The 27,931-nt window shown below is 38.8% G+C and overlaps 1 protein-coding gene across 3 annotated transcripts; it reads right to left on the bottom strand.

Annotated features, from left to right (window-relative positions):
• appb (amyloid beta (A4) precursor protein b) lies at positions 1–27,931 on the bottom strand. Of its 3 annotated transcripts, none has more exons than XM_017695312.2 (17): positions 27,698–27,931; positions 16,376–16,543; positions 15,904–16,033; positions 14,403–14,515; positions 14,048–14,235; positions 11,902–12,143; positions 10,084–10,254; positions 7,498–7,631; positions 5,952–6,026; positions 5,531–5,689; positions 5,237–5,365; positions 5,033–5,132; positions 3,863–4,066; positions 3,553–3,606; positions 3,284–3,375; positions 427–573; positions 1–343 (listed from the first exon to the last, which is right to left on the bottom strand). In XM_017695312.2, exons 1-17 carry the CDS (start codon positions 27,755–27,757, stop codon positions 242–244), a joined length of 2,268 nt encoding a protein of 755 aa, XP_017550801.1. In that variant the 5' UTR covers positions 27,758–27,931; the 3' UTR covers positions 1–241. The 3 variants fall into 3 exon arrangements, with proteins under 3 accessions (XP_017550801.1, XP_017550802.1, XP_017550803.1); XM_017695313.2 differs by having other exon boundaries at positions 3,302–3,375; XM_017695314.2 differs by lacking the exon at positions 10,084–10,254 and having other exon boundaries at positions 27,698–27,928.

Here is a 27,931-nt window from a genome sequence, read left to right as displayed (position 1 = left end):
TAAGTGCCCAGATAGATAGATAGACAGACAGATTTATGGCTGGATGTGAGACGATGCATCGCTTTTGCTGTGCAAAACAAAGTGAACGCTCATCTGTGATTAGATGAAATGGTGAAGCCACTCTCATCTCCATGGCAACAGAGCTCATCACTAGTGCAGATGAAGGGTGAGCCTGTGTTCTCTGTCCTGATGTAGTGGTGTGAATGGGAGAGGGGAAGGTATGGGGTGATAGAGATGCTCTTTAGTTCTGCATCTGCTCAAAGAACTTGTAGGTGGGATTCTCATAGCCATTCTGCTGCATCTTAGTGAGGTGACGTTCTTCTGGGGTCACTGCGGCGTCAACCTGAACACAAAAAGGCACGTGGTGACTGACGACTTTGACATACTACACTACTATACGGTACAAGACAGAAACCAAAATCACACCTCTATGACTCCATGGTGGATGGAGGTATACTGCTTCTTCCTCAACATTATGAGGGTGATGACAATGACAGTTGCTATGACGACACCGCCCACCATTAGGCCAATGATAGCTCCCTTATTGGAGCCCACATCGTCTGCGAAGAACACCTGAACACAGAAATATCTATTAAATCAACCACTTCTGCACATTCATTCCACTGCTGCTTGTGAAAAACAACTTTGAATTTAGATGAAGGTGTGTACTCTTTTATTCTGTGAACCTTGTCCATACTTGTATGGTGTGTGTTTGCACTAGGGCTGCAATGATGCAATCACTCAATAACACTGATAACAGAAAAAATTAGTTGGCAATGAAACTTACTTTTCCGTGCCATTTACTCATGACATTTTTACGTGTTTATATATACCAACAAGAGTCATAATCAATTTTTATATTTATGATTGCCCAACCAGAGTTAATCCATAACAGGCTGTTTTTTCCATCTTAATTTCCAGATACTGACTGTATGAAGTGGGGAGTAAGCAAAGAAAATTTGTTTGGTGGCTTCTTGTGCAAAGTCAGGACTGTTTCTGTGTGTTTGTATATCAGTATAACTCTTAAGCTTCTAAGACTCGATTCCACACATGTTCATGTTTGCCCACACTTGCACGCAGGGTAAGATATTTTGCTGTCCCTTTCTAGACAGGCTTTCTAAAAAAATGCATCCTTCCACAACACTTACATGGATAGTGCAGCTGTATGCTTTGCTAAAGCCAATTAAATTGATGTAATTTTTTTGCAGGTGTACTACTTGGTGTATTGTTTTTTATGATTATTGTTTATAGTGTGGAATCGACTCCTGGAATCGAGTCCCATCAATTCCAAATCAGAATCAGAATCGACTCCAAAACGTCTGGAATTGAACAGGCCCAGCAAACATTTAGAAGGTATGCTAGGCGTCTTATGTTTGAAAGATCATTGGGCAAGAAAAATAAGAGAAATTATGCTTGAATTTTTAATTAAAACACTGTGTTTATATGTTTATATGCGTTATATGTAATGTTAAAATATGTATAAATGCATAAAACTGTACAAATTCATTTAATGTTAATCATTGACAAACTAATAACTGCACTTTCTCTTTTCCCACTTAAATCAAAATTGTAATGGACTAATCAATCAATTATGGAAATAATCATTAGTTGCAGCTGTACATAGCACTAAAGTTAAAGTGTGCATAGTATGTACACACGTGGACAAAATTGTTGGTACCCCTCGATTAATGAAAGAAAAACCCACAATAGTAACAAGAATAACTTTAATTTGACAAAAGTAATAATAAATAAAAATTCTATGAAAATGAACAAATGAAAGTCAGATATTGCTTTTCAAACATGCTTCAACAGAATTATTTAAAAAAATAAACTCATGAAACAGGCCTGGACAGAAATGATGGTACCCCTGAAAAATGTGACCAAATGGACACGTTAAATCAAGGTGTGTTCACTAATTAGCATCACAGGTGTCTACAATCTTGTAATCAGTCAGTGGGCCTATATATAGGGCTACAGGTAGTCACTGTACTGTTTGGTGACAAGGTGTGTACCACACTCAATATGGACCAGAGGAAGCAAAGGAAAGAGTTGTCTCAGGACATTAGAAAGAAAATTATAGACAAGCATGTTAAAGGTAAAGGTTATAAGACCATCTCCAAGCAGCTTGATGTTCCTGTGACTACAGCTGCATATTATTATTCAGAAATTTAAGATCCATGGGACTGTAGCCAACCTCCCTGGACGTGGACGCAGGAGGAAAATTGATGACAAATCAAAAAGACGGATAATACGAATGGTAACAAAAGAGCCAAGAACAACTTCTAAAGAGATTAAAGGTGAACTTCAAGCTCAAGGAACATCAGTGTCAGATCGTACCATCCGTCGATGTTTGAGCCAAAGTGGACTTAATGGGAGACGACCAAGGAGGACAACATTGTTGAAAACAAAACATAAAAAAGCCAGACTGGAATTTGCCAAACTACATGTTGACAAGCCACAAAGCTTCTGGGAGAATGTCCTATGGACAGATGAGGCAAAAATGGAACTTTTTGGCAAGGCACATCAGCTCTATGTTCATAAACGGGAAAATGAAGCACATCAAGAAAAGAACACTGTCCATACTGTGAAACATGGAGGAGGCTCTGTTATGTTCTGGGGCTGCTTTGCTGCATCTGGCACAGGGTGTCTTGAATCTGTGCAGGGTACAATGAAATCTCAAGACTATCAAGGAATTCTAGAGAGAAATGTGCTGCCTATTGTCAGAAAGCTTGGTCTCAGTCGCAGGTCATGGGTCTTGCAACAGGATAATGACCCAAAACACACATCTAACACCCAAGAATGGCTAAGAGGAAAACACTGGACTATTCTGAAGTGGCCTTCTATGAGCCCTGACCTAAATCCTATTGAGCATCTTTGGAAGGAGCTGAAACATGCCGTCTGGAAAAGGCACCCTTCAAACCTGAGACAACTGGAGCAGTTTGCTCATGAGGAGTGGGCCAAAATACCTGCTGAGAGGTGCAGAAGTCTCACTGACAGATACAGGAATCGTTTGATTGCAGTGATTGCCTCAAAAGGTTGTGCAACAAAATATTAAATTAAGGGTACCATCATTTCTGTCCAGGCCTATTTCATGAGTTTATTTTTTTAAATAATTCTGTTGAAGCATGGTTGAAAAGCAATATCTGACTTTCATTTGTTCATTTTCATAGAATTTTTATTTATTATTACTTTTGTCAAATTAAAGTTATTCTTGTTACTATTGTGGGTTTTTCTTTCATTAATCGAGGGGTACCAACAATTTTGTCCACGTGTGTATATGTACCAATTTCTGGTGATGTACTTCATATCCAGCACTGTGCCTCTCTTCAGTGTCCATTCGCACTTCTGGCATCTCTTCTGGCTTCAGACCGGACACTAAACGGAGAGAGAGAGAGAGAGAGAGAGAGAGAGAGAGAGAGAGAGAGAGATTAAAGACAAAGAGCAAGAGCAACTGCTGTTAGAGAGAAATATAGTGTTTATTATAGTCATTCTAAAAACATTTGATCAAAACTATGTAATTAGCAGAGTAACAGCAATAAAACAGGCACTCACCGGGTCGTGTGGGCAATCCCCTGTCTGGAGCTGGACGGGCATCTACAGGTTCAACTGGGAACACCAAAGGAAACATACAACAAGCTGATTACACAACATACTTTCACCATCGTTTGAACTTTACTCCTAGTGTTTCACCCACTGCCGTTTCTGGTGTGATGATTTACTGGTAGCTGTCAAAACACTATGGGTAACGCATGGGTGATGCAGCTGGCTGGTGTGGTGACTGTTTCACTGCTTCTCAGTGTGAGAGTGATATGGAACACCCGCTGTGGTTATTATGGTGGCTGTGCTGCTGTTTAATGGGTACCGTGGTTGTCAGTGTTGGCCTGATTGAAGCGTTCAGGGTGGATGAAGCCCAGACCGTCCTGTTCTGGAGGCAGAGCGTCGAGAGGGGGAGTGCTGTCCGGCAAGTCTGGCATCAGAGCATCATTACCGTAACTCACTCTCATATCTGTCTGCAGAGAAGACAGCTGCTGTGTGGCCTCTGCCTGGACTCGCTGCATCAGCACCACTAGAGAGAGAAAAAGAGAGAATTTAGTGTTTGCACTAGACTGGGGTAAAGCTTGACTTTAAAATCCTTCTAATTAATCAATCTTTATGCATATAGCACCTTTCATACAATTATAATTGCTTTAAAGACTAAAAAAAGCTAAGAGAAAAAATAACAATCGAAAAACCATCTCCACTCAATCATCACACAATATTTATATAATTCAGCAGATCAATTGCAGCTCTATGTGATAGTTATATGATTTTATATGATATATTTTTAATTTTTACTCTAATTCTCATTACCACAAAGTGTCCTTGTATCGGTTTCTCATGATTAATATTTAGAATTTTTTGTTTATTTATAAATTTTGTATTACTTATAACTGCTGACTCTACTGTTTTACCAGTAAACGCCAAGGAAAGGAACTAAAACAACAAAATGTTATGTGGAACAAGTAAAAAGATAATCCTCAATGGCTAGCAATGTCTTTCAGTAATGAGATAAAATATGTTGTAAAATACTATAGTTTAATCCAACAACAGTATTGAAATTATGAAATGGGACAAAATTCTTATCGAAGCTCTTCACATCATACTGTGCTGCGGTAATGATCAATTTGAAAAAATCAATTAAATCATCAGTAAGATCAACTAGCCATTATTGTTCATATATCCATAAAAGATAATGTTGTTTTAGCTATTTAAATTTTGTCAAGGTGGATTCCAGCATTGGTTTTTGTGACATCGATACTTGACTATATACGGAATAACACATATATATATATATATATATATATATATATATATATATACACATATACACACACACACACACACACGTTTTTCCTGTGTGCAGTATAATCAACAGTCCATGTGCAATATATTATTAAATATCTCTATAGTGTAAATAATCTTGAGCTTTCTATTTATAATTGTTTATATTGTTAACTCCTATTAATTTAATTAACCCCCAAGTAGCACTCACCTACTTGGTCCTGGATTTCATTGGCCACTCGGGGGACCTTGTAGAGATAGCTCAGACTTTCATTCAGACGTTCCTCAATCACTCGCAAGTGGGTCAGCATCTAAGATCAGTGGGTTAAGAAGGGTTAAATGTTTACTCTCTGACACAATGCTGTCATTCCCCTCTCATAGCCTAGCTGGGCAAATGGAAGAGTCACGGGGATACCTGGGGTCGGATCTGAGCGGCTTTCTTGGGGTCCACCATACGCACATGCTCAAAGTGTTTGAGAGTATGCTGCCTGTCTTTCTGTTCAGCACGCACATACTTTTTAAACAGGCTGAGCACCTGACGAGGCTGCAGGACAGAAAGGGAGACATTTTACTATCATTAGTTACGTGGGTGATTGAGATAATTAGCTAAGTATCTGTGTAGTATAGTATCTGCTGTAGGTCAGTATGTTTCTGGCTACTTGGAACAGTTATTTCACATGTACTTATTGCTTATGTGTTGTTCGTGTACCCGGGGTTGGTCAGCCTGCAGGGCAGTTAGGTAGCTGTCAAGTGCCAGGCGGCGACGGTCATTGAGGAGAGCCTCTACTCGAGCAATGTGAGTCTCCACCAGCTGCTGTCTCTCACTGGCAGCCTCCTGCTCCAGTGCCTCTACTTTTTCCTGGAAATGCTGTACATATGCACACAAGCCGCAGAGCTCACATTAATACCTAATGCCTTTAAACTGATCTTAGTGGCATCAACCAGCACTGGCTGTGTTAGCCTCAATAAACTTGTCCTAAGGTCCAGATTAACTGCCTTTACATAAGCAACATTTCAGCGAATACATTAAGAGTGATCACTCTACGGTGCCGTAATCCAGCCCTTATGTAAATTGGGTATTCATTAATTATGTCAATAAGCAGTCACAGTCGTAATAAGGGCAGCATTACCTGAATAACAGCCTTCTTATCAGCACGAGGAAGACTCTTCGCCTGCCTCTCTGCCTCTTCCCATTCCCTCATCACCTGAAAGAGCAAGAGAGAAAGAAATTACCTTTATTGTAAAAATGATAATAGTCATCTTTGATAACAACATTCTCTGTAATTGGTTATTAACTCCACTCCAGCACAGTTCAGTGTTTTCCTACCAAATTTACCAAGGTAGGTTTAGTTGGCCTGCAGAAACTTTAGAGTTTACTTGATTGGCTGACGAAATATAAAATACAAGTGTTAAACTAAGGGTAGCTCCATGTTACCTGAGTTATTGAGTTGTAATGTATTACAAGCCACAGCAACACACCGGACCAAGCTGGTCCTGGTTCACATGTATTCCTAATGTAATAAATGTGCCATTTGGTTGACTGCATATTGGTAGCTACAATTTAGTGACTATTTTCTGACTCTGTGCTTTATTTACATGCAGACACAGCTCAGTTAAGCGGTATAACACCAACGTCTTGCTAATTTGGTTGGAAGCAAGAGCAGATTTTCGCTCAGATGCTATTTTAGTTACCAGAAATGATAGTATCTGCAATGAGGGTGGAGAGGTGCAATAGAGGGTGTGACATTCAAAACCCCCCACACAGTGGTAATTCTGAACCCACTTTGGGCCAAACTTGTGCTTGCCTTAACTTCAACATCTGAGTCCTGTCCCATTTCTTACAATTTGGTTGAAAGTGAACGTGAATTAGACAGTTGACATCACAGGAATATGACCAGGAGTTCATTAGTCAACACAGGTGTTTGTTAGCTGATGGGTAGAACACTGTCCTGTCTGATAACATGTCATTAGTAGTTCAAACAGCACCTTAACGTCATGGAGGAAGAACTTGCTAGCATTTATTTTTCTGTCTATATTGCAACACTGCAACACTGCATTGGCCTATTTGCTTCTATTTGTAATTATTTGATTTATTTGACATAGACAGTAAAACAGTGATCATATGCAGGGATACAGTGATTTACAGTTAATGGCCTAAGAATACACTGTAAGTGTGAGAAAATCACTGAATTCATAGCCTCTGCTTGATGGAAAAGGAATTAACCAGAATACAAGAGTAAGCACTCGCACAAATGAACACCCACAAACATGAAAACTCACAAGCACAAGAAAAGAAATATTTGTTGTAAGATTTTGCCATCAGAAAGACATCACTGTGCAGTGCCTCCAGCACACGCTTAAAAGAGAATAAGTGTTTTTTGGCAGCTGTACACTTTCTAATCCTGCCACTTTTTGATACCGTACCATTCTGTACCAGGTTTATGCCTGCAGTGTCTATCAGGAAAATATAAAACATATATCTGCCACAACCACACATGACAGTGCTTTGATTTCACACTTTATTTCTTCTGCGTGTGCTATGATAACAGAAACTAGGCTCTTTTGAATCCAATTATATTGGTGATTATATATGAATTGAATCAGGTTGAACAGGGAAATCACCAAACTGTGCTGGACAATGACCCTTTAGCACCTGTGCTCCATGTTGTTGCTCACCTCAGACATCCTTTCCCTGTGTTTGGCCTCCAGACGTTCTTTGGCCTGCTGGAAATGAGCGTGTTCATTAATGTCTCCAGGAGCCTCCAGGTAGCGGCCCACAGCATCAGGAGGACTGGGGGCCATAGTGGGCACTGGGGGGAGGTGGGAGGGGACAGCAGGAAAAGAACACAATGTTAGCCTCTTTATCCTCAGAAATGATACACTGAGTCAATTTTTCTACAAACAGTAACACTGGTTAGTAATCACAAAAAGCTGGCAATTCTTCTGGAAATGTTTCTACTGATGAAAGCACAGTTGTGCAAAGCAGAAGACTTCATGACTGTTAGCAAAAGAAAGCGAAATGTCAGAAAGACAGCACGGTGTTAACTTCTATTCACTCTGCGGATGCAGATCAGTCAGAAGAAAAGGTGGCTGTATCAACAAGAGGAAGAGTACAGACTGGGCAGTAGGGTTGGGCAAAAATTCATTTTTCAGAACTGCGAACAGGTCTTTATGTTATATATTATCAATTACAAATAAAACCATTCTTTCTTAATACTTAAACAGTAGCGCTAAAAAATTCACAGGCAGCGCCAACAAGTCAAACGTGCTGAGCATTTCAGAAAGACATTTTCTCCACTTCATTGCATTTGTGCTTTTCCTCCATTTCAAACTCTTACATTTGTACTTTGTGCTTGTAATGGAATCTGACAGCTTCTTTTGTATCATTTAATGTGACCATATAACTGACCTATCAGTGCTTGGCACACAAATGCACTGTTTCGCAGCTACTGTTCTGAGATTTACAGATTTGCTGTAAATCTAAAAAATTTTGTTCAGTATAATGAAAATTGAAGCTCGCTATAAAAATAGAGTGCATTAGTAATATCTAATGATTAGCGTGAACACTTGTTCTGTTTGCTACATAACTCATGGATCCATCAGCATTACAACTTAAGCATGCTAAATGTAGCATTCTGACAAAAAGGTTCTGGCAACAGCACTTGCAAAAAAATGCATCCGTGTGAACACTGATAGATCAATTAAGTAGCAATGAAGCCATCTCTATGAAAGTACTAATGCTGGTTAAGACTGTTGGACATCAGAACAATAACATGCCCAAGCCTACTGTGGACTGAGCTCCGTGGCGAGTCAGCTCATGTGTGGTGGGTGTGACAGCGGGAGACAGCTGGTGTGCTTGAAGCGGCTGGAAGAACAGCACAGTGTCAGTCTCTCACAGTGACCAGCTTTGTGCTTAACCGTGTGGAAACCACTGAACTATGGATCACTGCCACAGACCAGTCTGACCAGCCTCCCACACCTGGCCTCCCCTTTCTCTCCCCTGCAGAGGCAAACCGAGTGAGAAAAAGGCAGCAACTGCTGCACAGACTCACTGCAGACTTCAGCAGGAGAGGACATGAACTCAGTCAACTCAGTCACATGCAGGTACAAGGTCACAGAGTTAGACGACAACAACAACAACAACAACAACACAGGAAAGCTGAACCTAAGTTGTTATGCCATTTATATAAGTGCTTTCTCAAACTGTCGATGTAAAATATCAAATTAAGGCCCAGTTGATATAGAATCTGGTCAATCAGCATCAGCACAAATCCTGCCGATAAAGCACTGATGATATCTCTTTAAATGTCATATAAAAATGCTACACACAGGAACGCAATGTTATTTTGAATAACCAAACACACTATTGGAAGCTGAAAGAAGCCTGTTTGAGAGTTTGTGTTCATTTAAACTGTAAAATTTAACATCTTAATTTATAGAGGCTATAAGGTAATGTCTTATACATTAAGGCTTGTTTTATATTTATAAAGCTTTTCTGAGTGTCTGTTATTTATTTACATATTACATGGAAAACTGAAACTTCAAAACTCACAATTATATTTGAAATTGAATTATAAAAATAATTGAATTAAAATTGATATCAGTTTTTTGATTTTTTTTTAATCCAACTTGAACAGTAAATCATAATACATTTCTCCTCACATTGTGGAGTATTTCGTAGCAATCTTTTAACGATCTTTGAGCTGAGCATCATAAGTTGGGTCGGTTGGAGGGGGAGGTGAAGCATGATACTATTGTTTTTACTAGTTTTTCCCACTCCCTGGTGCACAGTGACCAAAAACCATTACATTTGATGTAAGATAATTATGGAAAAACAACAATTCTGTCTTTTAAATGATACGATGAATTGTGCTCAATATGACCAGGGACATGAACTAACAATGTAAAAAAAATCAATATTGGTTTCAGTTTGACATTGGTACAACATTTTCATCTCAGGCTCTGCGTCATACACTGCAGTGTAAAAGCTTTTGTAATGCACACACTTCAAAGTAGGTCACATTTATCATAAAAGTAAAGCATTAAGGCGACATTCCAGAGTAAGTGATTGTTAAATAGGAGCTGGACAGTGTCTCCAAATGGCCACCTCGCAGGGACCTGTAATCCATGCACACTAATGCAGCCAGCCATCTGCTGAGGCCTTGACAGTGCAACAGAGAGACGCAGCGAGAGAGTTACAGTGTGAGTTCACAGAGAGGCAGACCCTCCCTCTTGCGTGACACTGACGCTCTGTGGACTTACGCACGCTGCTGCTGCACACAGCCATGCAGTACTCCTCCGACTCAAAGTTATTGCGGTTGCCCCCGCAGCCCCCGAAGGTGAAGGGGGCGCAGCGGCCCATCTCTTCCACAAAGTACCAGCGGGGCAGCTTGGCACGACATGGGCCCCTCCGCGCTGGGGCCCAGCACACGGCTGACGGAAAGAGACATTTAACTTCATACATGCTCGAATGCACACACACGCACATATGCTGCAGTTTAGAGCATGACCCTACAGACCCAGAACCAGTCCAAGTACAAGTGTCACAATTGCTTGATTAAAACTCAATTCAATTAATTAGTAACAATGCATGATTGTTCGTGATTTGAATGATAAACACAGAATCTGCATGTAAATATAAAGCCATGTTTAACAGATTCTCCACAGGAGGAAGCTATCAGCACTCAGGCAGTTTTGTATGTGAAAAAGAGGAAATCCACACCAGAAGGGTCGCACTAATGCATGTGTTTGTAGTTACAAATTTCATGAAAAGGAAGAAAAATTGAAGTGTTTGCTGTCATAAACTGCATGTATATGAAGTAACAGTGTATATGAAATAAAAATGCTCCAGGCAAAAAAGGTTAGCAGTCAGCCAACAGGGTAACTGATGGCTAATATTCAAAGATGGGCTTTACTGAAGGATTCACTGTAAAACTGCATCATCTGACGTAAAGAATAAAACACTTCTAAGCTTCAAATGTACATAGAGCTGAGCTGAATGGCATTACACTTCATGGGAAATGAATGAACACCAATTGGTACTAAAATAAAGAAATTTCAGAAATTAGTAGAAGTAGATGTTAGCAGTGGTACTCAAGAGTACTTATGAAGTATCTTCACTTCATAAGTACTCTTAAGTACCCCTGCTAACATCTACTTCTACTAATTTTCTGAAATTTAATTTCCTGCATTAAACACTGCACATATTATACTATGTATTGCTGTAACAAGTTAATTCAAGATTTCTCAATTATTCAAAGCAGATTTTAAAAATTAGCTAGAAAAAACACTGAATTGATTTTTTCTGATACTTGATGATTTAAAAATCTATATGCATTGCTCACCACATGTGCTTGTGTTTTTAACTTGCGTTCAGTTTTTCAAAGAAATCTACAGGGATACTTTCACACCTCCGAAGTTCAGCCATAGATGTGCATTGCATTTTTTGCTCCCACATTCAATGATGTTGATTCTCCTCTCAAAGATGAAAGCTTTAAGTGCTGTTTAACTGATGGTGACTGTTTGGTGGTCTACTAGGTCTTGCAAGTCCATTAGAAGTCCATTTTTCTTTTAATAATTATTAGCTTTTAATCATTTGCTGAACTCCAGCTTCAGAAAGTCTTGTTTTTTCACTTATTTTCCTTAACTTTCTTTTTTTTGTGTGAGTAGATTCTATATCTCCTCTACAATAGATTGGATAAGATAATAAGGACATACATAAAGGGTGGTCTGAGACTTACCATACTCTACTTGGTCTAAACATTATAAGAAGATAAAGGACTGTTTTTTGTGACTAGAGGCTAAATCTCTTAACATCTTGGGAGGTCATGAGATCAGGACTTCAAGTCTTTTGGCACACACACACACACAGTGTACACACACACAGTGTACACAGATCTTTCTCACTGCTCACAGTAGGTTCGTTCCTAACCATGTGTATACACCTCAAACACAATCTTTGTTAGGATCGCTAAATAAATAAATTATGGAAAGTAAAAAAGCAGACTGAAAACTGAGACCGCCTAACCTGTTCTGTTTTTGCATGCACAAGCAGTCTTTATGCATGCAAATGAAACTTACCTCTTACAACCTCTTCTATGGACTCAGTGGTTGTAGTGGTGGTGGTTGTCATAGCAACATTTGAGGCTTGCTCACTGGTATCACGTTCATCTGTGGCATCTTCACCCTCATCGTCTTCCTCATCAACATCTTCCACACCATCACCGTCCTCATCATCCCAGGCCTCTTCTTCATCATCATCTGTGTCCTCATCGTCCTCTGTGGTGGCTTGCTCCTGCTCCTGCTGTTCTAAAGGGGCTTGTCTGGACATGCAGATGGCAGAGATAGGAAAGTATATTCACATAGTGGTTTAAATTTCTCAGGGTAATATATATGTGTAAATCAGTGGGTCAAAACCCTCCTCCCCAAGCTTCCCATACTCCAGCCCTCTGCAAATTTTAGCTCAGCCCTGATCTAACACACCTGAGCCAGCTTATGGGGGCTTTTTAGAAAGCACTACTACCACCACGAATTTAAAACTCACACATTTTGTGCAGGAATTCACAAACCTAAGGCAGAATTGAAATCTGTTGTAGGCAGTATTGGGCATAATATTCACTGAATACATTGTCCTAAATGCATTCAGTAAGGAATTCCATTACAGTACATATAAAATATACATTTAGAATACGTACTGATAAGGCACATGGGAAAAACTGTTGTAATTTTTATTTAATTCATGCTGTTTCTCACTAGTTTACTAGTTTTTCTCATATAATTGTTCTGTTAATAAGTTCAATGAAAAATTCACAAAAAAATTACACAATTCTCAACATTATTCTGGCTCTCATCGACTGCCTCTATCCACCGCTACTCCCATAATCCCACTGCCATCTCATAAGTTAGCAGATAATTCGCCATATCCCAATAAAAATCTGGCAATTTTGACAAAAGTGGGAAGCTATGCGATTCTCAGTTAGTGAATGTAAGTGACAAAAACACAAATAAAAGTCCTGTACTACACAGAGGCTAAGCCCATGAACATGTCCATTACTGAGAAGGCTGGGCAGTTCAATCATCCCTCTATTGCAGAGCGCTGAGATTAATAACAGGCTCATCACATTGATTTATCAGTCGTTGAACAAGGAGTTTCAATGTTTATAAAGAAGACACCTCTTTAGAATACGTCTTTACACACAGTGTGCTGATTTTAAAATATTAATAAACAAGCACTGATTGTACTTTTCTAAAGATAGTATATATATTTTTTCAGTTTAGTGCAGTTTTCAGTTCACTTTTATTCCAAAGGTCTTCTCTTAAAAAATGTAAAAAGTAACTGTCTATCCGAATCTAACTATCTGAAAATGCAACTTGGCCTGAATACAGATAATTCATTTCTGAATTCTGAATACGTATTCCTGATACTTGTATTCCGTTACATCCCAAATCTGGTTATAGGGATTATTTGTAAGTGTTTGCATGTAAACATTTGTTTCAGTGGCTAAATGTTACTTGTGATGCTAGTCAGCATTGTCTTTGAGTCATAGATAGAAATGGTATTCATATATCCCACTTTCATTATTATCAATAAAAAAGTAAAACAAACAAATAAATAAATAATAAAAAATAAGTTTATTACATCCAGCTGGATTAACCCTTCAAGGTAATGGAAAAAATGTCTCTGCTATTTAACTGTCTCTTTTCTGTTAATCATAGGATTTATTGGCAGTGTTGCTGCATTTGTTCTTATACATAAAGAAACTGATCTAACAAAGCCAAAAATTTGTAGATATTTATTGATCTTGTTTTGCAAAACACAAGAAAACAAAAGACATGAACAGAAATATAGGTTATACTTCAGTCGCATTATATCGTTACTCTGATTAAACGAAACTACAACAAATAACCAGTTTTATCAGTATCTGTGAGCCAGGCTTGTTCCAAAATACAGAATGCTGATTGGATGCCTAAATTCCTTTCTATATGCATGTTATTACGGTCAATGTGTCTTGATTAGTCTGTCATTCATTGAGGTCTGTAAATATATCCATTTCCATCATCTTGTTCTGGTTTAACTAATTTCTGGTTTAAGCCACACCCACATTTAGTTAGCAATTTTAAAGAAGGGACAGGAAAATACACCAACACTTATTGAGTAATTAAATACTAAAAAGTAATTCAGATGTTTTACACTATTTGTGTGTGTATTAACTGTGTTTGTGCACACCTGTCACTGTACTCAGTCTCAGCACCTCCCCACCACACGTCTGAGATAGCCTCCTCCTGCTCCTCAGCATCAGAGTCCCTCTGGTCCTCCACTGGGCAGCACACAAACTCCACACCACGGAAACGATCAATACCACATGGCAAGAGCATCCCAAAGTCATGAAGATTCATGGACTGATCACCACAAGACTGCAGGGAGGAGGGAAGGAACAAGCAAAGAGAGAGAGAGAGAGAGAGAGAGAGAGAGAGAGAGAGAGAGAGTGTAAGAGGTGGGTTGCTGAGTCATCAGCACAGGGATTATGCAGGGAAAGTCTAATATTGATACTTTGCATTGCTATACATTGCTAGACTCTGACCTCTTTGGCCACAGTGTGCCAGTGAAGGTGGCTCTCACACATATCCATCCGCTCCTGGTGCAGGAACTTACACTTATCAGGAACCAGAAGAGCATCGCTCACAAACTCCCCAACTGGAGAAGACAAACATTTTGCAAAATTTTATAGTAATTATATAGCAATCTGCTGAAACTGACACATTATCTAGTACATTCTCAATACAAAGGAAGAATGTCGATTTTAGTATGGAAATAATGATCAGAAATAGATTTGAGTCCTGAAAAGTCTGAAAAATTTACATTCAAAACAGTGTATCAAAATCTACAACTGTATCACTCATACGCTAGCGCTTGAAAGATTTGTTCAAACCCAGGGGGCCTGACACTGGGATCAGACATCATCTTACCAGTTTACCTTGCATTTCTCCATGCATTACTTTTTCTCCTTATTTTATTCTCCAGCTCTACTTTTCTTTATCTTAACAGATTTTATCAGTTCGTGATCTGGCATACTGTAGTCGTCAACCCACTCAGGTTGCTGACAGAATTTAGAGGTGAGGTCCACGAGGCCCATGCTTGTGAGAAAATATATGTGCCGAAAATAAACAGCATATCAATTCAGGAAAGTGCAGTCCAAAGGACATTTATTTGGCCACAAGTATTTTTATATGTTCAGTATGTTATATAACTGGTTCTATGCATAAAATAGAGGTTTAAGATAAAAAACGTGAAGGCAAACTTCTTGATATATGAGTACTGCACAGTGTGATGGTAAGTGCAGTGCAGAATGGCAAGTTTATTCAGCATAAAAAAAACTCTGGGATTCTGTTCAAAAACTCTGCTTGATAGATAACATTGACAGTGTTTAAAATAAATTGTGAAGTTTTATATCACATTATTTTATACTGTTTTGTGTTTTATTTATGGGCAATCTAATAACTGCTGTTTCTGTCACCATTTAGCATTTTGATTATGAACTGCTTTGCATCAGTTTTGGACAGAATTTAGTACTACTTGGGTCAGTTTCAGACTTCATGAGGTAGTTCAGGTTGGGTTGGGAGAGAATTTTCTCGGGCTCGCATCGGGTTCAGACTTCAAATACAATGCAGTGTGTTTGGTTCAGACCTCTCATTTAATGTCTTTCATGGAAAACACTAACCAGGGTCATTTAGTGACCTCAGAATCAAAAATTCTGTGAATTCTGAGAACCTAAATATATGTGTATTATTACACTCTCAATGCAAAGAACAGTAAAGATTTTGTGGCACACCAGATCTTTCTTCTATCAGCATGTCAGAGAACACTAAAATCCTGGGAACACTGTCTTACATGGTTTGGTTTCCCAGGCAGCAGACAGATGGTGCACCCGGACAAAACAAGCACATGTGGACATTTGCCCTAAAGGCATTACTTTAATGTCCCAGATATCCAGGTTAATTCCAAAAGAGTGGCAGGGTGCTCTGACAAGAACATCACGCTGATGGGCAGTGCTAGTGTTAACATGCACACACGCACACACTCACCCAGGCAGCGGTAGGGCACCACAATGTGCACATGGCTGCGGCACTGACGTCTGCCTTTCTTGCACCAGTTCTGGATAGTGACGGGCTGGTTGGCTTCCACTACATTAGTAATCTGCAGATCAGGGTAAACCTACAGGAACAGCAAGCAAATCAACAACATGTAGAGTTGGAACCACTTCACTGCTACAAGTTTCTAACTAATCTATGTTACTGTTCTTTTTAAAATACCTGTTAACAATCTAATAAATAAAAAGTCTGCTCAGACTTTTAACTGGATTATGTTAATGATTACATCATTGAAATTACCAAGACTTTTGACTTGATTTGTCTGCTTATAAAACATAAACTACACATAGTTAAGTATTTTACATAGTTAATTATAAAGCAACCAGGTTTTCAACATCCACGTTCAAGTCTCAATCTTTTTGCATTTTTTCTTATCCATTTCTCCTCTCCTGGGCTCTCTCTGTACCTCCTGGCAGTACTGCAGAATTCCCTCCTTGGTGCCAATGCAGCTTTTAGTGCCAGAAGGATCAGGCTCCCACTTGCCACTCTGGACGTTGATGTGCATGTTGAGTTTCCCGCAGAACATGGCCACCTGAGGCTCTGCCAACAAGCCCACTGAATCATCCGACGGTACCTACCACCAGCGCAGAGACAGAAAATATCAGCCAAAAGAACAATGTGCATAGTTTTAAATACAACATTTTGAGTGGCAAAATATGTGTAAGTAAAGCACACCATCAGCTTTCAGTACCTTTGCAGTACCTCAATATAGCACAAAACATCACTGTACCAGGTCAAGGACAAATGAATTCACTTCCAAGTACCCTGAAAAACTGACTCTTCAAAGGAATCTGAAGACTTCTCAGAGTACTCTGAAGTTTCGCAACACAAAAGATCACACGGTATGATTATCACTTCCATCTCTGCTCCCAAATATGCAAATATGCATAAGTCTATGATGGATTTTGAGATATTTACATTAAATAATCTTGTTTCTACCTATTCCAATCAATAAACAAATTAAATCACAGACAATCCTCCAACAGCAATTTATACTAAATTCCACTGTATCTATCAAATCCCTCTTTATATTATTATTATTATTATTATATAACACACAAGGACAGACAAGATATGAGCCACCAATCATTTTCTGCCTGAAGCATTAAACATAACCAGGACATCAATATTGCAAGGCACAGCATGAAATAAGCGTTGTTTAGTGATAAATGCAAAAAATAAAATAAATAAATAAAATAATAATGATACAACAGAATGATGACATGAGCCAATATCCAAAGTGGAAAAATATTCTAAAATTCATGTTAAATAACACATCATTGCTGTGGGAAAAATACTTCTATCTCCAAAATGCTAACTGCACTTTGTGAAGGAAATGAAGGAAAGAACCTTGACTTAAGTGTAACTGGAGCGTTAATGTGTTAATGGAGCTGGAGAGATATTTTCCAACAGTTCAGACAGTGGCAGTACAGTTGCACTCCTTTAAGTCTGAATAACTCCAAATCAAACGTGGCCCAGTCTGCAACTCAAACATTTAAGATTTAAGATTTTAAGTTTAAGATTTAAACTCTTCCAGAAAAGTAACTTTTATTGAAAAATAAATACATTTACTTGCACATTCAAAATCTGCAATGACCATACAACATATGCTTTAGGGCTGCACAATATACCAGCAGGTAATCATTATCACAGCACTGACCTAAGCAATACTGAATCCCTTAAAGGCTGTAATTTGAGAAAGTGAGATTTCTACAATGTTTTACACTGTGTGCTATGAGCACTCTGGTCAATTACAGTTCCACATGAGGGTTTCTGCAGGGGTTTTAATCAATCAAGGTATACAAGTAATCTGACAAAGGTAAATATTAATAACTAGTGTGACTGTGGCTCTGTCCACTTTCATACTTATTTTAGATTTAAGAAACTTAATGTGTTGGTTCTCACAAATGCATTAGGCCTAATAGTGGTCATGTCACAAATAAACACACAAAAAGCTTTTGCTCAAATTTTAAATTCATAGTCTTTCTGATTGCTTCACTGGTCATAATCTGCAGAGACAGTTCTCTCAAATCAGCAGATATTCTCAGATAAATGAGGCTGCCTTGTTATGTGTTATGTAGTTATTACTCGTTTAAAGCAGTAAAAATGTGTAAAAAATTTTAACACCAAAACTCAATTGTGTTACACCAAGGACCATGCAATCAGTCCTATTTTAACAGTGCTGGAAAAATGTTTCATTAAATATTTAAGCTAAAACATTTGTTCTGTTGGGACGATGTGCAAATATGTCCTGAAGTCCACCCTTGTGATTAGGGCTGAACATGAGTTTATTTGGCCAGGAAGACCAGCATATCCACTTTTCCTAGTCTGAGGCTTGAACACTGAACATACTGCGCCAGATTGCCAGTTAGCTGTGGTTGTGTTGTCACATACATAACAGATGGCTGTTTGGTTGCGTCTGGTTGTTCTATGTTAAGGTTATATCAGGTGAAATATTCCCACTTAAAACTTAAGACCAGACCAAATGTTCTTCCCAGATAGTTCTGAAACAATGTGTTAGAACGTCACCAACACAATGAGCTGTGAAATCCCATACGGAAACAAAAGATATTCCCCCGTACATTTAATATATTTGGTTAACATGGCAGTATACTCTGAAATACATTTTAGTACTTGGAATATATTTCCACTTGGATTGCTATGCATTTGAAATATTAAAAAGTGCATATATATGTATATATGCTTTATTAAATTATACTGTGAGATGGAGTTACACAAAGAAAGAGTCTTGCTTAATAGCACAATAAGCATTTAGGTAATAGCAAATTGTGACTTTGCCACTATTTGATGTCCTAAATAAAGTAATCAAAAGATTGTTGTCTCCTGCAACAACAAAGATCTCTAAGCCGTCTGTACCACCACTGGAACACAGTTCAGTTTTCAGCCAAGCATGAATGAATTATGTGTTCTGCTATTTTTGCCTACAGTTTTTTTTTTTATCAACAGGGTTTGTGTATTTTTAGGCTCATTTTAGGCTGTATTTTAAGCGCACTCATTTTCCCTTTATGGTTTAATAAAGTCTTCTTCAACTGGCAATGGTAATGGTGTAGACTTAAAAAGCCCTGAAAACATATTTGGAAATGCAAAACAAAAGATAATCTCTATGTGACTTTAATAGCATATTTTTGCAGCTGGTACCCCATATCATTAAAAGCCATGTTATAAAACTATATTTCACATTTTGTCTTTTTGTGGCTCCAGTGTAAGTGATTACGTAAGACAAGAGGATCATCTTGTTCATCCAGCGAATTCCATCCCCACAGCTGTGGAAACATATCACCATGACCAACGAATATCAGTTATCAAATTCACAGTCTGCTTCATCGTAACTGTTGACTACAAATACAGTAAAGAATGTATTAAGTAAAACAGAACAGTAACAGTGGAACACAGAATCTCCAAAACAGACACACTCTCTCTTGGAAAGATGCTTGCACACAAACTGTAATCTGATGGCAGGATCAGAAAGCCAGTTATGCAATATATAATGTAAAACTCCACTGTCCTTTTCAGTTCTGATTGAAAGGCTTTACACAGCCCTAATCCCCTGAAAATGCAGTGGGAATGGAGAAGAACATATTAAAAGAAAACACAATGAAAGGGTAGACATTTAATGGAAAGGGTAGAGACACATGAGTATGGAAAGAAGTTGGCATGTACTGAAGAGAAAATGGAAAGCAAGAAATAAATGCTGCTTTGTAATTTAGAACAGAATAGCGTCTTTGGGTCCTTGATAAAGCGCTATATACAAAAATAAAGAATTATTATTATTAATAATTATTATTATTAGAATAATATCTTAACGGTCAAGAGTCTGAAAGACGCCAATCAGAGGTGAAAAGTAACTCATTAGATTTAGTCACATGTACTCAAATAAAATTTAGATGGATTTGTATTTCTCTGGGGATTTTCTAATGATAATACTTTTCTAGTCAAGTGTATTTGTGAGGTAATCTACTTTTTACTCTGTGGCATTTTAGTCATTCACATTTAGATGTTAAATAGCCAATTGCATACAACTGCCTCTTACTTTCGTACAGATCTAATGCTGTAGACTTAAAAAAGAACTGAAAACACGTGAAAGAGCATATTATACATGTTGGAGATGTGCTAGTGTGTTTCATGTATTCATTTAGTCCCTGCTGTAAATAAATCGTAACTAGCCAAAAAATAAACAAATAAAATCATGACCGGGTAAACTGTACTAGGGACGTGCACAGGTGCGCGAGTATTTGACCATTCAAGGTTCCGGTATTCGAATAGTGAAATCACTATTTGGGCATTCTTTAAGCTTAATCACAGGAAAATTGAGAAAATATACAAACAACAAACTTATTAGCAAGTGTTACACCTTACGATTGCCTGAACGTGAGCACGTTGCCAAGCGTGCCTTGTTAAGGATGCATTAAGTGGAGGCTGTGAAGGCAGAAACAGCATGGCTGCATCATTCACTACACACAGAAAAAAGATGGTTCCTAAAAGGTTCTTCAGTAAAGGCATTGCTTCTATTTACAACCTTGAGTTCTATATAAAACCATTTCATATTTAAATGGCTCTTTGAATGGTGAAATAGTTCTTCAGATTGATGGCGAAGGGGATGAATATGGTTTTATATAGAACTTAAAAAAAATTAAAAAAGCTCTGTACAGCACCAAAATGGGTTCTTCGATTGTTATGATGTCAAGCTTGTAACAAAAGAAGAACCCTTTTCAAACAGGCTCTACACAGAGCCATATACAACACATTCTTCATCAATATGAAGACCGATTCACCATGCATGAAATGATTCTGCACAGATTTCATGGTTTAAAAAAGAACCATTGCATTTAAGAAAGAACCCTTGTAGAACCTTTGTAAGTGTGTAGGATAACTATTATATGTTGGCTACACCCAGAAATAATGAAAATATATTTCTTTGATAAATAACATGGCTGAGGAGAAAGGAAGACACTGAGTCCTCATCAGCATTCAACATCACACTTGTTAGGCAGCTTCCGTTACTCATCCAACACGAAAACCTACTGATTCACCTCCGCTGGTTTTGAATAATAAAACACGCTTTCTAGTGCGCTCTTCTGCACACCGCAATTCTTTACACAGCAGTACTGTTACAACAATCAAGACTGCTTTGTGATTGGTCACACATTGGGCTTTAGAAATTCATCATTTAGACCAAAATGAGCCCATCAAGAGAAGAATAGGGCCTCATAAACCTCAGTTCCTATGCTCATAGATGTTGGATGTATTAAGATGTCCCTCTCTACCTACCTCGGATTCTAGTTCTTGTGCACATGCTTAGGAGCAGCTTGGGAAAAAAGCTCACAGTAAGTGAAAAATAGAGAGAAAAGAGCAAGAGCACAGCAAAATCCACTGTGGTGAATTAACACTTACTATGTACTACTTAAATAAACCGTAGGTGCTAATTCAACACCTTATGTGTTAATTAAACAGTGGGGAATTATGATATATATAATGGCGCATCTGGCTTGGAAGAAATGGAAGCAGTTCTATAGAAATATAAGCAAATCTAAAACATAAGAGAAGGGCTTTAAGTGTCACATAACAGTAATACCCAGAACAGTACCTTTTACAGCATATTGTCAGTTTTAAAAAATGACTATTCCGAGTGAAAGAAGGACAAAAACAATGAATAGATGAATGTGAGCAACAACAACAAAAAAAGCATATAAATAAGTTAGCATAGTCTAAATCTGTGCTCTAAATTTAGGGCAGATGATGCAGCAAAAGAACAAGGTGAGTCTATGGAGACGTAAAAGGAAGGGGCAGGAGTGGAGGATCAAAAAGCAAAACTCAAAAATACTGTATGGGACCACTGCCTTGGGCCTCAGGTCACGTTTGATTTATTCTGGAGAGAACATTCTAGAGGCGTTAAGAGAACAACAACAAGCAGAGAGGCAACTACGGTAATTTGGCTTTATCATACAAAATTAATGTGGCAGAGAAACGGAGAAGGAAAGCAAACACAACTGGCAGAGGGAGAGAGGGGGGGGGGGGGGGGGGGGGGGGGGGGGGCAGAAAATAAGAGACAATGACCTTTCTCTTCTGTTTCTATGGCCTGGCCTTAACCCTAACTATCACAATAGATTCCCCCTGCTGCCCCAGCACACCCACCACACACACGGACACACTGTTCAACAGAACACAGGGGATTATGGGATTGTTGTTTTTTCCACCTATTTGTACTGGGTAACAAACAATGGAAGTGCTGCTGTTGCCTGTCTGGGACAAGCCACCGGTCCATAAAGCCACACAGAAAGAAAGACAATGCAAATTACAGAGGAATCACAGAGCCACTGAGCAACTGCCTCGAGAGCTGCGCTCAAGTATCATAACTTTCTCTACAAGGCCACGTAACAAATAGCTTGGTGGTTGTGCAACAGAGAAGTCCCTTGTTACATGGCTGACGTAAACAAAACACTGTTATTATGTCTACCACAAGACCATGACACTACCCAGTTATCCAGGAATCACACGTTAGACAAAAGATGTGCAACTGCTTTTACTCTTGAGCCCACAGGATAATTACAGTGCAAAAACACCTTTCTTTTATTTAATTTTCAGTCAAAACTGCCCTTAAGTACAGCAATTAATTTTTAGGAGATATTTCCGACAACAGATACAAGATAATCTTCTTGCATAAGGAAGAGGAAAGTCAAAGGAAAATATGTGAAAAACCACAAGTTCACAAAACTGGAGTTCAAAAAAAAAGAAAAAATGTAACCCCATAACAACCGTGCAAGTGCTGGTAGACCACCAAAACTGTCCCCATCAGATAAACAGCACTTAAAACTTTCATCTTTGAGCGAGAGGAGAAAATCAAGCTCCACGCTTACTTCAGATCTGAAAAAAAAAATCCAAAGGTGTTTCTGTCCATCCTTCCACTGTGAGAACATTACTCAACACGATGAGTCTGAAAGGATGTGTAGCAGACAAGAAGCTGTTACTGAGAATACGAAAAGGACAAAATGCAGACAGACAGTAGACTGGGAAATGTAACCAACTTTTAAGACTGAACTGGAGGTGTGGAAAAATATCCCTGCAGATTTCTTAAAAGATTTCTTTTTCCTGTTGCCGCATAATGAACAACTTGTATGTAATGGCCATTTTGACTGGAAACTAATTAAAGTAAGGGTGGTCTCTGATAAGTATTGCTTGCTTACTGACAGTGAAAAATAGTTCTAGTGCTATAGTGCTCGCGCAAGTATAATTTCTGAACAAAAAAAAAAAAGCTTGGCATAAATTAGCTGCAAAAAAAAAAACTAATATGGTGTTAGCTTGGCCACACCCAAGCTGTGTGAGGTAGGATCCTCCCACACTGTAAAATTCAATAGGTAATGTCATTTGCTTACATAACTGTTAACTTACATGGCTGTTTACTTTATTAAACCCGTCTTTATTTCATTTATCTTTTTAATGCAGTGAACTGGAAGACACTGTTTTCAGCAGATTTAAATCTATGTAATCGCTACATCTCTTGTAAATATGCCTGTGTGCACCCAGCAGCAGTGCTGCAGCAGTCTCTAGAGCCTACAGCGAGATTTTCTGGTTTAAAGACCCCCTTCTAACCACGTATCTTGAAGATGAGAGGATCCGTTGAAAAAGATACAACTGTTGGAGCATTTTTGAAAGGCTGAAAGCGCTGTTTGGAGGTTTGTTTGTTTATTTACTTATTTATTTATTGTTAGCTGGCAAATTCAGCAGACAATCAGATAGCTTTCATTATTTGTCTGTAAATCATCATTATAATGCAGAGAACGGAGTTCCACATTCATCTGCACTCTGCAGACATTCCACAGACACTCAATTGTGCCTTTGATAAAAAATAAAGTGATCTTCTTTGTCAAATTACACTAATGTTAGTTTGGTTGTATTTATAAGCAAATAGATCAGTGGCTAGCAGTCAGGGTTGTTCGATATCACAGGAATTCCCAATTGTTGTTTATGTAATGCATTCTGGGTACTATAATGAGAGAACACTGATGAAGAAAGGAGATATGAGGATGAGGGGCATCAACTGCAGTACAGAATAATCCCTAACATGACAAGTAATATATTAAATGTTAGCTTTAGGTCAGGATGTCCTGTTAAAACTTTACATTAGCCCATAAATCTTCAGTTAATACATCTTTTTAATGGGTGCGACATATAATATGCAAATTACTAAGAAAGTGCCAATGCTTTAATTTCGAGGTCAAACATCTACAATCCAAATCAAGCAATTCTTTATGTTTCATTTGTACTTCAAATTATACATGATGCTGTGTGCCACTTCATATATACTACTGAGCCTATGTTTAAATGACTGCACTGGAAAAAAGTGGTGCTTCACATTCAAACGTGTAAACCATTTGCACAGTAATAAAATGCATTACATTAACACAAACAAAGTTAACTACACCTGGAAAAATGTGTTTAACACTTTTTTCTTGTGCAACCGTTTGACACATTTCAATCATGCAATTTAAAAGTACACTTTTTCCCAGTGTGCCTCTAAAATATTCACTGGTGAAACACTTTTTGAGCTCATATATATTATCCTCAATAATGTGCATTTGCTTTAATTACAGTGACGTTTTAGTCATAATCTATAAAGAAAAGTAGACAGAGTCAAATTCAGTCACATACACAAGGCACAAAGCTTGCAATACATCTGAGGAGACGGAAAGCCAGACGGTCTGAATTGACTCTACCTTCACCTTCAGACACCTCTGCAAAATCTAAAGATCTATTTATAGTCAAACAGAGCCTTTATTTAAGACATAGGCTAGCGATGCCAGTCGCACCTGGCATTGCTCTGCAAAGGGCCTTTTACTGCAGCTGAAGGTAAGAAGCAGTAAAAAGGTGACAGAACAAACTCTTAAAGTTAAATCTGTAACTAATGGAACATACGATGCAGGCAGGAGTAGCTACCTTACAACAACAGTCTCTAGTAGAGATGCACTAATATGGCAATTGTGAGCTGAAAGCCGATAATTTTATGTACATATCAGTTGGTGCTGATACGTTTATAAAAAAATGGGATTACCTGGATCCACCTGGATTAGCAGAAAAACTTTAAATTTTTTTTGCTGATGAAGACATTTAGCACAGGGGACCAGCATCACTGAAACATTCTGCTCCTCCTAAATAAAACAATAAATATCCATTTGAAATATTGGCCAAGTCTATCATCTTTTCAATGTCCATTTTTTGTACTATTATCTGCCAACACTGATATGATTCTGATACCATTGTGCGTCCCTAAAATGCAGGCTTTTAAAAAAAGAACTCCTCATTTTCCATGGACAGAAGGGCAACTTTATTACACACTTATCAGCTGGCCTGTATATTGTGTCAAATTACTTACAAGCCAGTGGATACAAATGAAGATATCCATAAAAATAGTTTCATTTCAAAATACATGTCATATTTGTGGATTTTCTTTTTTCTTATGGTATACATTGTTGGGCGTCTGCTTTGCAAGAAATATCAATGCTGTAATACGATTTATACTATCATATAAGTAAATAATAATAATTAATAATACATTTGTTTATATAGCACTTCATCTTTGGCAGTGCTCTACAGACTGGTGATAAAACAGTAATAGAAGAGGTCATTAGTATTTAATTAGAATCAAGATAATACATAATTGCATTACACATCAGCTGTTCATGTTTTTTTAAACGTTCAAAATTGTTACCAATGGATATGTGGATATTCTCCCACCTATTAAATATTATATGTTGTCACTATCCCCCCCAAAAAAACATTTATTTCATTTATTTCCAACTTTATTGTTGCAATATGCATTATGATTGCATTAATGCGTTATAAATGCATTAAGATTCCTTGGAATAACACCTTACTTACACTGAACACAGTGTTTTTGCCATTTTTTTTTTACAGGACAGCGAGGACATGGTGTCATTTTCTCCTAACTGTTAAAAGCCTAATCTCCAAAAATAAATCAGATCAGCTCAGTTGCAGTGTTACTCCTATTCGCGAGGTCTTGTTTTGTTTGAGCCATCATTATTTAACGTAACCGTTTATTTAAGTAAACGCTGAGACACTATTTTCAGACCTATCTTCGGTCTTATCATTTAACCAAGATTACCTGGTTTCTACAAGAGCACAGCACAAAAAGCGAAACAGGGCAGGTTAGCGGAGCAGCTGAATAACAAACCAGCAAAAAGATCATTTAAAATTATACTAAATATTACCACACCGGACATGAGCCTAAGAAAGAAAACGTGGCAACAGAACTACATGAACTTTCCCGCTGATTTAGTGTTTTTGTGTGGATATTATTTTGTAACACGCAGTATAACTACATGATTTAAAGCACGGCGCTCACACCGCGTTCCCTTCACTGGATGTGTGTTAGCTGTGTGTCCTTGAGGGCGCAGCCTACGAGCTCAGCATCACTAAGGAGAAAACACTAAATCCGGGCAAAAAGCAGCAGACATGTTAGACTAATCACTTCATAATTCGCATTTCATTCCCTGGCCTGGCAGTCCAGCTGCGTGTGTGAGAGCTGCAGGCCGCTGTATGTCGTGTTGAGTTAACGCTAATGTTAACGTTAACGAATCGCAGCCGCAGCTCGCCGCCGCCATCTTGCTTCTGTCAGGCAGCATCTTCTCCTCGTCCGCACACAAACCCATCCACACCACCCCACCACCACGCCACACACGGCGACGCCGTGCACTCCGCACTACACTCGCAAACGCCTCCTAACTACAGCCATAACTTACTCTTCTCAGGTAACTCGTCACCCTGCAGAAGACCGAGTGATTCATTTTGTTCACTAACCTTGTAATGTTAACGTTTCTGTGAGCTGTCAGCTCCGTCTTCGAATTTTCCCGTTCCACCTTAAATGGTGCAGCAGCTACAATCAAACGCCCCAGGCGTCGTACTGTAACAGCCGCACAATTTAAGGTGGAACGGGAAAATTCGAACAACAAGCTGGCGAATAAAAAGCCAAGTATATATAACCTCTATGGGCCTCTGTCAACGGCTATATTTAACACGGTCATCCTTTCTTTGGTGTATTGTTATTCGTTTATTCATTCTTTACTCTCTCTCCAAGTGATCCGCACACCTCTCCGCAGTCAACACCGAGAAACACGGCACATCAGCACTTTCACCATTCTCCCTTTAGCTACATCTCTGGAGGCTAAGCTTCACGACTCTTTGGCCGGTTTAAAGGGCTTACAGTGAAAATAATCCCCTGTTCACGACACTCAGGAATCAGAGCCAGATGACAAGCGATGCAACTGATTAGGCGTTTTTTTAACGCCAGAGAAACACGGAGACACCCTTTAGCTACCCTTCACACGGCTGGCTTCACCAGACACATGAAACGTTTATGAGGGAAGAGAAAATCATTGAATGGCCCAAACGTCAGCGTCCTTTCAGATCTGGTATCCCTCTCAATAAGGCAGTGCATCGTCTGTGCCCCTCACCCATCACCTCCAGAGTCGATCAGCGAAAATCACGGTTACACAACAGCGAATAGCCCCCAAATGCTACGAACACCACAGCTGTAACTGTAAGCGAATACATGCAGAGTGTGGACAAAAAAACGCCTGCTGTGTGTCCTCAGTGCAGGCCCGAGGGGTTTGATAAGCCCTGCTCCAGGGAGGAAAAGGAGGAGGGAGAAATGCCCTCTCGTACACCGCTGCTCTCCATTACGGTCTTTTCTTACCTCGGCAGCAAGCGACGAAGTCGCGACTATGAACAGCAGAAGCGCCGCACGGTCGCCCATGACTCCTTATGGCCGCACGTCCAATGCGCAGTCCGTCCGCCTTTAACCGCTGATTCACTGATATCTGCTCTCTCTCTGTCTGTCTTCTGTTAATGCTTTATGAGAATGTGCTAGATGAAGCTGACTGTCCAGCTGCCCCAGCACCAGTCACCTGACCAGCAGACGTAGGAAAAG

The sequence above is a fragment of the Pygocentrus nattereri genome, chromosome 6, assembly GCF_015220715.1.
Source record: "Pygocentrus nattereri isolate fPygNat1 chromosome 6, fPygNat1.pri, whole genome shotgun sequence".
In the NCBI taxonomy this organism is placed as follows: Eukaryota; Metazoa; Chordata; class Actinopteri; order Characiformes; family Serrasalmidae; genus Pygocentrus; species Pygocentrus nattereri.
This window is presented reverse-complemented; position numbering and strand designations above follow the sequence as displayed.

What these genes read in the sequence shown, in the direction of transcription:
- appb (XM_017695312.2), bottom strand. Translation starts at nt 27,757, where the DNA reads ATGGGCGACCGTGCGGCGCTTCTGCTGTTCATAGTCGCGACTTCGTCG. An exon ending in GGGATTGCCCACACGACCCG is followed by an intron (nt 3,376 to 3,552) that starts GTGAGTGCCTGT and finishes CTCTCCGTTTAG; the next exon opens with TGTCCGGTCTGAAGCCAGAA. An exon ending in TCCACCATGGAGTCATAGAG is followed by an intron (nt 344 to 426) that starts GTGTGATTTTGG and finishes TTTTGTGTTCAG; the next exon opens with GTTGACGCCGCAGTGACCCC.